We start from the raw sequence: 12212 nt of genomic DNA on the forward strand, positions 1-12212 counted from the left end.
TTTCAATGGCTAAGACTCTTTGATCCACCATACAGTGTCCTTTTAGTAAGGGTGTCTGTTCTTGTAGAGTCAGATTCCAGAAGGTACAGTTCTCAAAACCTTGACAGGGAGTCCAGCCTTTTCTTTAACAACAGGTTTAGAGCCTTCCCAGCCCTTTCAGCTCCCCTCCCAGGCTCCTGCTCAAAAGGGAGTCAAGGGGTAAAAGAAGGAAGGGGACATTTAGTTAGGCAGTCTCCTCCCCACCTTCCCTTCAGCCAGTCATGCCAATCAGAAACTTGCCATATTCTTTTCAATACAGGGTAAGATTTTATTAAACTCTTATAGACTGTTGTTTTATACTGTTGAATTCTTTTTGTTCAAAGTACGTATTGGAATTCCTATTGTCTTTTTTTTTTTTTTTTTTTTGAGAGTATGATTAAAGCAACTCACTTTCCTTTTGTATCAGAATTTCTCTCATACATTATTCTTTAGAATTATTTTTTGTATAGTTTTGGATTTGAGTGATCAGTTTATGTACTTCATAATCTTTTCCTTGGCATTAATGGTAAATTGAATCAGGTACAGTATAAAATCCTCTTTCTGTGTAATACTACCATTGTAAGCATGATGACTTGCAAGTCACTCAGTGCAGCAGTCATGTGAACATTGTGTGGCTGTAGCCATTCCCGTGGTCAGTTGGTTGTTGCACCCTCTGTATTTTCTTCCTTATTTTGTGTTTATAAAAAGAGCAGCTTTATTTTTCTGTGGTCTTTCAGTTTATAGTGTTGTGCTATGAAAAAATAAACATAGTGATATCCAGCTAACTACCTTAAAAGTCTGAATATCTTTCTCAAAATTTTAATAGTGCATATATACTTGTGTGAGATTGATTTGTTTCAGCAGATTTTTATTGTGTAGTATTTGATAATACATGTAAAAGTGTTTTTATGTTTTTATTATGATTCTCTGCAATCACAGTGCTGAAAGTAAGTCAGTTTTAAGACAGATAAGTGAATCCAGACCTATTGGTAAGTACAGTATTATAAAACAATTTTATCATCTTGTTTGTTTATCTATAACAGGCAAGATGAAAAAATTGTTATAGATAAATACATATATTGTACTGTGATAATTTAATGAGGTTTGTATTTTTACAAAAAACAGAACAATAATGTTTTTACTCTGTATGGACCTACTGTGCTATATATTGTGACTTGTGCTTGAACATACACACAGATCACATTTATCGAGTTAACTCTTGTAACCAATCCTTGACCCCCGACGGTTAGTTTTTCAGGTTCTTTCGAAGTAAATTGTGTTCATTTTACTTAGAGAGCTCCTATTTTTTACTCATCCTTCTATGAATGGTTAAAGATGGACAGGTTAAATGCTGAGTTACTGCTTAGTAAGAAAAGTGATAGTTGGCAGTATGAGGTACTTATCCTGTTTGTGGGAGTCCCCATCTTGTTTGTCAAATGCTTTCAGTTTGTGCATTCTATTTTATTTCAAAATATTTGTGTAAGTGCTAGCTTGGTAACCTTTCTTCTCCCATTTATTCATTGTGGTGATCATTTTATTTTGGATAGTTGATTAAACCTCTATAAAATACTGGGATCCATTTGTTTTTTCACCAGTAATTACATTTTGACATATGGACTACATGGTGTTCCTGCATTTCATATCCTTGTAGCCCTTGCCTCAAATACACTCAGTGATAAGTTACATTTAGACAATTTACTTAACTTCCACAAAAAAAAGTGGATTCTTGTAGTTCCTTGATACATTTCAACTTGGGTCTCCAAACTTTTCTTGTTGCAGAACTTATAAATTGTTTCCACTGCCTACCTTGTCTTACATGTTCCTGTATTACTTATTACTTCATTACCTCTATCATTCTTTTATCCTTAACATTATTCCAACTCACCTACTCCCACTTTCATTCTTCCACCCTCAAGTAGATGTTAGTAATGCACTTTTTTGAAAATCCTCTTTCTTTCCTTTATTCCTTTATTTTTTTTTTTTTTAGTTTACTTGCACTTTATTGGCTGTTCACTCTCGAGAGTAATAATTAGCAGTAAAAATACTTCATGACAGTATATCCATGTCATTAGAATGTGAAAACATCTTCTCAGGAAGAAAATTATGATTGACTATCTCCTTTGATTTGAATTTTTTCATTTACCATTTTTGTTTCATTTGTTGTTGATCTTGATATCATTCAATAATCTTGCATTTAATAAACTGTCAGTTTAGTATATTGCAATCCTGAATAATCAATATTAATAATCAATAATAAACTGTCAGTTTAGTATATATTGCAATCCTGAATAATCAATATCAAACTGTAATATCAAAGTTTTTTTTTATTTTTTAATAGGTAAGTGATGAGACTTTCCTCTAGAATTGCTTAAGGTTATCGATTTGGTTATCGATACACCTGCTTGCCATGGCCAGCCCAACAATCGAGTCCCTTTGTTGCATAACCACCAACAATGCATTCAGCAAAGATTTCCTTCAAGACTTCCAGTCTATTCCCTATAACTTGGATATCCATAGTGGCTTCTGTATTTGGTATTGCTGGGGCAACTTATCAGGTAGGTATCATTCGGTTGATTTGTAAATTTTAATGGTTTCCTTTGTTATAGGTACTGTTGAAATATTACTGTACTTGATAGTTATTAAAAACAATAGCTTTTGGCTGTTATTGTGCTTCATTGCCTAGAAATCTGAGAAATAGAATGGACTTACTCATAATGCATACATGTAAAGTTGAGTTATTACTTACAAATGCCCTTTTTACTGACCTTGATATGTTCAGTCACTTGGTGGTTAAGAGCAAGGCAGTCCTAGCCTGGGGTGCCCCCGTCTGTCATTTTCTTGCACCTTCATTTTTTCTTGAGCACCATTAAAGCTTTCACATTCTATTAGGCACTGCTAGCTGGCCACAGATGTATATTAAATGTACTCCACTTTCACTAATGAGAGACAGTTTGCTCTTGAAAATTCTCTGCTGATAATTCAAGAGTTGAATGAACACCTATAACAAGATATGCAGTCTTTGAAAAATACTACTTATCAGAATGTGCTCATTTTTCTTTCCAGTAAGGTCACCTTCATTAGCATATATTGTTGGTTAACCTCTCTCTCTCTCTCTCTCTCTCTCTCTCTCTCTCTCTCTCTCTCTCTCTCTCTCTCTCTCTCTCTCTCTCTCTCTCTCTCTCTCTCTCTCTCTCTGTGTGCACTGTTCTTCTAGCTACCCACTATTTTGCTTTCTGCTTCTTACTTTTCATAATGTTTGCACACTGTCTTGCTAATGGTCTATCCAACTTCTTTAACTTTACCTTTTTCTATTTGCACATCTCAGGAACTTGTATAGGTACAGGAAAAAGTAGTAATATGAAACTAATTTATACAATAACAGTAATATCAAAAATGTCTATGTGCTTGTGCCAAAGTAGTAAACTGATGGTTTTTGTATTTGTTATTAGTTCTCAGGTTGTACATATGTACAGATGTGTTCTGTAATCATTACAGTATTTCAATGACTTAATTATGCATTTTTCAAATACTACAGTATTACTGTTTTGTTTTCTGTGCTGTTTGTTTAGATAAATTTTTGTAATTGTTTTGGAACTGGTCGTATTGTTTTTTAATTTTGCTTATTTTTAGATAAGCCATCTTATTTTATTAGGGTATAAGTAAGAAGGCCAGCTTACATTTGCATATCAGAATTTAATATTAGTCTTTATTTTGGTTTGGCAGTATTACCTCTCCAGCTTAAGAACACTATACTTGAACTTGAAAGAAAGGAAGAATGCAGTCTTGCCAAAAAATATGTAAATAAGAGGTGTTTTAAATATAACAGTAATAGGTGCAAGTTACATATCACAGAAGCTATGAAGAGCATTTGAGTAGTGTTTGAGAAACACAAATTTCACCACTTATGGAAATTCACAGCAGACTCATTATATTTCTAGTGAAAAATATTGAAAAGCAGTACTGTACATTTTTTACTTGAACCTTAAGCAGTAGTTCGACAGATTGAAACAAGAAATGAGAACACTCAGTTTTCTACGAATATTTGTGTCTATCCATCTACTTCCCCCACCCCCCACCTGTAGCCGGTCAGTCTACTTCGGTTGCCAGTTTTGATAGAAGATTGTCAGCAAGTTATCTAGGCTTGTTTTCTGTTTACAACTTGGTTTGTAGATATACTTGAATTTTCATTTGGATATGGATGGTAACGATAGAATAAGGGCCTGTAAGGTGGAATGGAGAATTTTTTGTGACTTCTTGGTCAGTCTTAGATAGGATTTTTAACAATTTTGTAATGCTAAAACAGGCAAAGTGTTTCCACCAAAGGGAAATGAAAGCTTTGTTCTAGCCAGTGAGCTAAAAGTTTAAAAACCAGAAAATTCTGCCTTTGCCACTTACTACAAACAACTTACATAAAATAGGTGGTGTCTCAGTTGTGCTAAGTTGCATTTCTTCTGACATTCTTGACAGTTACTCTCCAAATTATGTTCCACAGAATTGATGCCGTTCACTGTATTTACAATCTTGATGTTAGAAATGTATCATGGTTAATATTTTTCTTAAATCTAAGTGATCAGTGAAAAAAATTACCTTTCAAATCCCAGGAAATAATCAAATGTATGGCAGAAAGTTAATTTAGTTGTGCAGTTTAGGCAAGACCACCTTTTATCCCATATGACTTCTGTATATTTTTTGTCATTAATTTTAATTTGTGGGTGTTTCCTGGAAGTTTTTTGTATTTCAAGTATTTATTGTCTTTTCCATTTTGATTCTGTAGTGTGTTATCAACTGAACAATGATATATTTTATTCATAAATAGGCAGCCATAAAAGGAGCAGCAATACATGGATTGTTGGGGGGGCAGTTGCTGACAGTTTAGAAGCATGCCATGTTGATTCAGGGTTTGTGATTTTTGGACATCATAGATTTCTAAAAAAGGCTTTTCTTTTTTAATCTTTGGTTCTTTTGTGTGGAGTATCTATTTTCAGATCATCTAGAACTTTCTTAAAGTACAGTACTGGAGTCTTTATTTTATTAAACAAGGTTTGTTCCGACACGATATACAAACCCTCGGTCCTTTACATTAGGAATTACTTTCAGCGTAGGCTTGAAACGGCTGTTGAACTTTCGAACAAGGTGGTTAGGCAGTTAACTACCGTCCAGGAGGCTGGAGTACCGCCTGCCCGGATGTAAACATTCCAATTTGCTTTCAGCCGCCGTAGAATGCTGACGTTGTTCTTTGCTCTCTGCCTGACTGCCCTTCAAATTTCCCGGTGAGATTTTTCCTTGCTTTTGCTTGATAATGAATGTTGATAAGCCTTCTAAGCCCTCCTATCCCCAGCATGTGTGTCCTGGGGTGGGAGGCAAAAGATGTAATACTTTTCGATCTAGCGTCGACAAGGACCGACACTCCCTGTGCCCAACTTGCAGGGGACTTGTGTTTGCGCGATGCTCGTTGTAGTGAGTGTTGTGCCTGGTCTCCTGAGCAATGGAATAGGTTCGAAGGGAGGAGACGCTACCGTCGGAAGCCTGCCAAGGAATCGTCTGAGGGTAACGCACCCCCGACGACTCCAGTGGTGGCTAATCCGTCGGGATCGTTCCTCCCTCCCGGCGAACTTCCCCTGCTTGCTCCCTCTCCCTCGGGTGAGGACTCCCCCTCCCCTTCTTCATTTGTTTCATCGGGTGTGGAAGGGCGTGGGGGAGCAGTTGCTCAGGACATCCTCTCGGGTGCTTCCCCTCACTCTGGGGGTGAATTTTTTCCCCCAGAGTGAGTGAAGGCTGCCCATTTTGACCCGACTGTATCCTCAGGTTTTGGGGTGGAAGCGCCTTCCATGGACCAGGTATCAGACTTATCTTCTGCTTTTCTACACCTGGGTCTACCTGGCATTCCGTCAGTGGAGGGCTTGGTGTCCCACTTGTCTGGCGCTCCAGTGACAACCCACTCGGCTACTGCCTCCACCACCATGACTGTCACCATGTCAGCGTTTGGGAAGCTACTTGTGACGGTGGCTTCGCATCCTGACACCCAGGTCTCGGCTGCCCCTGCCACCTACCATCCCATACCGCTGCCCCCTGGGTTCCTGGCCCCACTATCTCAACCTGGTCCTTCGTATATGGTGACGTCGTCGGTGCCATACGTATCTATGCCTGCTCCAGTTGCTGACCCTGGCTCGTTCATGGCAATGGTCATGGCTCCTTGCTTCCCAGTCTCTCGGCCTTGCCTGGCTGCTAACGTGCCACCCGTGCCTTCGACCCTGGCTCGGCCTGGCCTGGCTGCTCACGCGCCACCCATGCCTTCAACCCTGGCTCCTCCACTGGACATTCCTGGCTGCCACGCTAATGTTTCTGCCCCAGCAACTGCTGGCCTGAGCACCATCTTCAGTGCCCGGGTTGCGCCTGCTGCTGTGGCCCCCTGGTTGCTCCTGAGTCTTAGGCTGCTCCTGCATGGTTTGGAGACCTGACCTTGATCCTGAGGAAGATGCGAAGAAGAAGTCAAAGAAGAGATCGCGGAAAGTGTCATCGTCTTTGTCTTCGTCGCCTTCATCTTCGTCTTCGTCTGCTGCCTCTTCTTCCTCTTCTCCTTCTGAGGCTATCCAGCCAAAGAAGAAGAAGCCTGCCCTCCCCCCAAGGGGTCCCGCACCAAGACCTCTAAGGGCCTGCTTCCTTCCACAGGGAAGGGAGTGGAATCTCTTGCTGTCTCCTCCTGATCCACGGATCAGGGAACCACTGCTCTGGCCCCTGGGTCAGTCGCATCGGGAGCCAAGGGCATGCAGACCACGGTCCGCGCTCTCCCTGCTGCGCCGAAGAAACCTGCTTCTATGGCCAGCGGGTCCACGTCGGACACTCGCTCGCGAGTTGCTAGGTTTCCAACGGGACCCGGGTACCCCAGTCTGGTATGGGAGAAACCTCTCTCCGTACAGACTCGGGTGTGGGACGAGAGAAAGAGTCTGGGCAAGCAGGTGCCCCGACTCTTTCTGCTGGTACTTCTGCGAGTGCCAAGCCAGGTTCCTGGGAAGGTGCTCTGGTCCCTCAAGTCCGGATACCTGGAGAAGCAGAGAAGAGGTCCCCTGCTCAGTCTTCCCGAGAGGTTACAGCCTTGAAGAAGACTGTGGCGCATCTAGAGGACAGCACAAGTTCACGCCAGCCAGCTGCACGCTTGACTCCTCCCAGTCCCTGGCCACGTCTGCACAGCCAGCCTGGCTCAGGGGAGGTGAGCTTGTGGCTCGACTCATGCGAGCCGCTCCGCTTTCCTTGGGAGATTGCTTCGCCCAGCGAAAGCGCTCTCCTTGACCCGGGCTGCTGTCACCACCGCGGGTTGGTGATCGCTCCCAGCCCGCTGCCCCTGTTGGTTCTGCCAACAGGGCCAGTGGGAGCGCCTGATCCTCCTTGCCTGTCCCCTGTACCTCCTGGGCTCCTTCCAGGGGGCAGGAGTCAGACAGGAGGCACTCTGGCAAGTTGTCTTCCCAGGTTCTACCTTGGGGGAATACGTGCCTGGCTTGGTCCTCAGTTCGCCCAGTTCTTACGCCCGCGTGGTGCAGGAAGGATCACGGGGGTCTGCTGAGGTTCTTCCTCCTGCATGGAGAGTAGATCGGGAGGACTTGCACCCTGGAAGGACTCGAGGGTCGTCTCCCCCAGGATGTGGACACCCCTGAGATGCAGAGGATGTTTGCCGAGGTTATTGCGCTGATTCATCAGCACAACAACCTCGGGGAAGGGACCACGGCCTCGTATGTGGATGATCCGTCACGCCTCGAATCCTACCGGGGACCCAAGAAGGAACCCAAGGTTCGGTTGGGCTGCCGTGCCCCACCCTTGCCAAGGGGGTCCTCGATCAAGTGAATGGTCTTGTGTCTGGGCAAGACAATTCGCTCAGATCGAACCGCTCGGACAAGCTTCTTCCCCCTCCTCTGCCTCGCCAGAAGCGCTTCTACGCTCTGTCAAAGAGGGCATTGCTGCCTAAACAGGTTGACCCGGACCTGGTTCGTCTGGATTAGGGTCTTATGTTGCAGCAACTTACTGCAGAGAGCATCTCTCTCTCTCAGCAAGAAGCCACAACCCTGGAAGCCACTGCCATGGCGGCCTCCCAGGCAGTCTCCTGGCTGGATCTGTGGTCCTTCACAGTATCCAAGGTGGCTGCTTCCTCAGGCGCTGTTGTACCCGGGAAGGACTCTGCCTTCGGGAGACTATGCCAGTCTGGAGTTAGGGATATCTCCTACCTCGCCCACCAGATGGCAAACCTGTGGGCAAACCTGTGGGCTAACCTGGTCCTGAAGCGAAGGGACACCGTTCTCTCTCTTGCTTCTCCAGGTCTGAGGGCCCGAGTCAGCAATGACCCTGCAGAATGGACCATTGCTGGGTTCCGCCTCTCTCTTCCCTAGAGAGTTGGTGGATAAGCGCCGGGCCGATGACAGCAACTGGCTTGTCCACCAGGCAGTGGCCAAGACCTCCGGGTCTTCGTGTTCCACTGCGGCCAGGCCCTCGGATCAGGCTGGTACTTCCTCGGCCACTAAGAAGTCCCAGTCTTCGAAAGGGTCCCGTGAAACACCCAGCCTTCTTCTTCCTCTAGAAAGAGCAGGTCTTCCTGTCCCTTTCAGCCCGCTTTCCAATCCGGAAAAGGGGGCAAGGGGAAGAAGAAGAAGGGGAAACACTAGGGGCGGCGTTCCCCCCCCAATGCTGCCGAAGGTGGGAGGGTGCCTGTCGAGCCATTGGGCAACATGGCAGTGACACGGAGCCAAGACCTGGACGTTGGATGTCCTTTGGGAGGGATATCTACTACCCTTCAAGTCTCGGCCTCCCCTTACCTACTCTCCGGTCCATCTCCGCACATACGTCCAAGGTATTCTGAAGGACTCCGCACTACAGCAAGAAGTGCAAGCCATGCTGAGCAAGTGCTGTGGAAGTCGTGTCGGACCAGTCTCCAGGCTTTTACAGTCGTGTCTTTCTCGTAGAGAAAGCCACAGGTGGATGGAGACCAGTCATAGACCTCTCTCCCCTGAACCGATTCATTCGCCAGACCCAGGTCATGATGGAAACAGCGCGATCCGTGCTTGCTTTCATCAGGGAGAACGACTTCATGCTTATGGTGGACTTGAAGGATGCATATTTTCAAATACCCATTCATCCGTCCTCTCGCAAGTACCTCCACTGTATCTTCGGGGAGACGGTCTTCCAATTCAGGGGGCTCTGCTTCGGGCTCTTGACCGCTCCCCAGGTATTCAGAGAGTCTTCTCTCTCATGTCAGCTTGGGCCCGCTCGCACGGGATGCGTCTGTTGAGGTATCTCGATGACTGGCTCATCCTGGCGAACGCCCACTCACAGTTGCTACGGGACAGGGATCGACTCCTCGAGTTTTGCCGCTATCTTGGGATCTTGGTTAACCTTGAGAAGTCAAATCTCACCCCCAAGCAGAGGATAAAGTACCTGGGCATGCTGATAGACTCGGTGGCAGCGAAAGTCTTCCCTCAGACTCTCGTATCAGCAGGTTCAGGCAGGCAGCACAGCTGTTCCTGTCACGACAGGAGCAGCCAGCCCGGCAGTGGCAAGTCGTCATCGGTCACCTGTTGTCGCTGGAGAAGCTGGTACCTCATGGGCATCTTCACCTGCGGTCTCTACAATGGAGGCTAAAGGAGTATTGGTCCCAGCCCTGAGACCCCCAGTCCTTTCTCATCCCTCTTTCCGAGGAGGTGAGAGAGGACCTTCACTGGTGGATGGACGACAGGAACCTCTTGATAGGAGTATCCCTGCATACTCCCCCTCCGGACATGCTGCTGTTCTCAGACGTATCGACCAAGGGATGGGGCGCACACCTGGAGGAGTTGCTGACTTCGGGAGTGTGGCACAGAGACGACAAGCACCTTCACATCAACATCCTGGAACTCAAGGCAGCCTTCCTGGCTCTCCAAGAGCTCCGGGATCGAGTGATGGGACATTCCGTGGTACTGATAAGCGACAATACCACAGTAGTGGCATACGTCAGCAAGCAGGGAGGTCTAGTATCCATCCCGCTCCACCAGTTGACAATGCAGGTGCACGAGTGGGCCGTGGCTCACTCGGTAGAGCTGTCAGCCAGGTACATTCTAGGCAAGAGGAATGTCGTGGCAGACAAGCTCAGCCGCCAGAATCAGGTGATAGGAACCGCATGGTCCCTTTACTCAGAAGTAACGGAAAGGCTATTCGACCTGTGGGGGCGTCCAGTCATTGACCTGTTTGCCACCCAGCACAACAGAAAACTCCAGGTCTTCTGCTCGGTTGTGCCAGACCCATGGGCCGCTGCAGAGGACGTGATTCAGCACCTGTGGGACAACGTCGCCGTTTACGCCTTTCCTCCATTCTGTCTGATTCACCGAGTGATCAACCAAGTGATGATCACTCCAAATCTCAGAATGATTCTGGTGGCACCCAAATGGCCGCAGGCTGTTTGGTATCCCAACCTGCTAGCTCTCCTCTCCGAGGCGCCGAGAGAGAGAGAGAGAGAGAGAGAGAGAGAGAGAGAGAGATCCCCCCCAGCCCAACCTGCTGTGTCAACCCTACGTAGAGCGGTACCACCAGGCAGTGCAGTCCCTGTGTCTTCACGGCCGGAGGTTATCCACCATCGCCTGCGAGCGAGAGGCTTTTCGCGTCGTGCAGCAACAGAGATGGCCGGATACCTCAGATGATCCTCTGCAGCGGTATACCAGGGAAAGTGGTCCGTCTTCTGTGGTTGGTGTTGTCGATGGGGTGTCTCTCTGATCAGAGCTGCTATTCAGCAGGTTGCGGACTTCCTCGTCTTCCTCCGGCGAGAGAAGCTTCTCTCCGTTTCAGCTACCGTGCCGCACTCGGCCTAGTCTTGCAGCTGAAAGGAGTAGATGTCTCTTTCTCCTTCGAGATTTCCCCACTGATGAGAAGCTTCGAAAGGTCTTGCCCACCCAGGGATCTCAGGCCCCCAGTGTGAGATGTGACCCTCATTCTGAGGAGCCTGACTTGTGCACCGTACGAGCCTTTACAAGAGTCGTCAGACAGGGATCTGACCCTCAAGACAGTCTTCCTGTTGGCCCTAGCATTGGCGAAGAGAGTTGGCGAACTGCACAGACTTTCCTTCGATGTTAAACACTCGAGGGGATAGAGATCAGCTATGCTCGATTTTGTCCTGGATTTCGTAGCGAAGACTCAAAATCCTTTGGTCCCTGACTCATGCCTCGGGTTCTTCACGATCCCCTCCCTAGAAGACTTTGTAGGTAATGAACCAGACGAGATGCTACTGTGTCCTGTTAGAGTGCTGCGGCGCTATCTGAAGAGGACTCGACATCTCCGGCCTGAGTGTCGACGACTCTTCGTTAGTACTGGCTTGACCAAGAAAGAGGCGTCCAAGAACACCATCTCTTTCGGGCTTCATGAGACGGTAAGGAGAGCGTATTCTGCTACAGGAGAAGACAACACCGGTATGCTTCGTCCAAGAGCTCACGAAGTCCGCAGCATTGGTCTGTCCCTCGCATTCTGGAAGAACATGTCAGTTCTGCAGGTGCTGAAGGCAGTTGTGTGGTCCCAACAGACCACCTTCACCTCCTCCTACCTCCAGGATGTTGCTCACAAGCCCTTGGACACTTTTTCCTTGGGTCCTGTGGTGGCTGCTCAACAAGTTGTGTAGCTTGCCTGGCTCCTCTAACAGAACAGGTTGCATCTCGCCTAAGATGTACAGTTGTGATTGGGAGAATGAATGCGGAGTGACTGGCCTCTCTTCTTTCTCCCCATCCTGACTCTCTTCCCACAGGTTGGGAGCGGACACGCCATTACATGCTGGATCTGGCAGTCGATCCAGGTAAGCATCCAACGGGGCCTTCCGTTCTATTTTCTGTTCAGGTTGATAGAAGCAACCCCACTCCTTCCCCTTGCAAGGGGGAGAAGGAGACCATGACTATAAGAGAAACCCAATGCTTGTGATTGCTTTAATGTCATCCAACTCCAAGTTCTTCCTAGCCTACTTTGCATGAACTGACAATTCCTCTTTCATGCAAAGGAACCCAGAAGTCTGACAACTGATCCCGTGTTTCTTACAACCCGATCATTTTGTCAGAGGCAGTTTTCCCTTCCTCGCTCTATCGACCAGGAAGGGAAGACAAGGTGGTGAACTCCAGTCAGTTCAGGAGACTCACTCAGATTCCTCCCTCCAACCAGTGAGTCTTCCTAATGTAAAGGACCGAGGGTTTGTATATCATGTCGGA

At 46.7% G+C, this 12212-nt stretch overlaps 1 protein-coding gene across 1 annotated transcript in view; it reads left to right on the forward strand.

Moving 5' to 3' along the window:
• Positions 1 to 12212, forward strand: part of LOC136839382 (G-protein coupled receptor 143-like) — a 44533-nt gene that overhangs the window by 6176 nt on the left and 26145 nt on the right. The window contains 2 exon segments of the mRNA XM_067105302.1: positions 2357 to 2524; positions 2526 to 2573. Coding sequence (XP_066961403.1) covers positions 2426 to 2524; positions 2526 to 2573 — 147 coding nt within the window. The 5' untranslated portion in view covers positions 2357 to 2425.

The sequence above is a fragment of the Macrobrachium rosenbergii genome, chromosome 6 (assembly GCF_040412425.1).
Source record: "Macrobrachium rosenbergii isolate ZJJX-2024 chromosome 6, ASM4041242v1, whole genome shotgun sequence".
In the NCBI taxonomy this organism is placed as follows: domain Eukaryota; kingdom Metazoa; phylum Arthropoda; class Malacostraca; order Decapoda; family Palaemonidae; genus Macrobrachium; species Macrobrachium rosenbergii.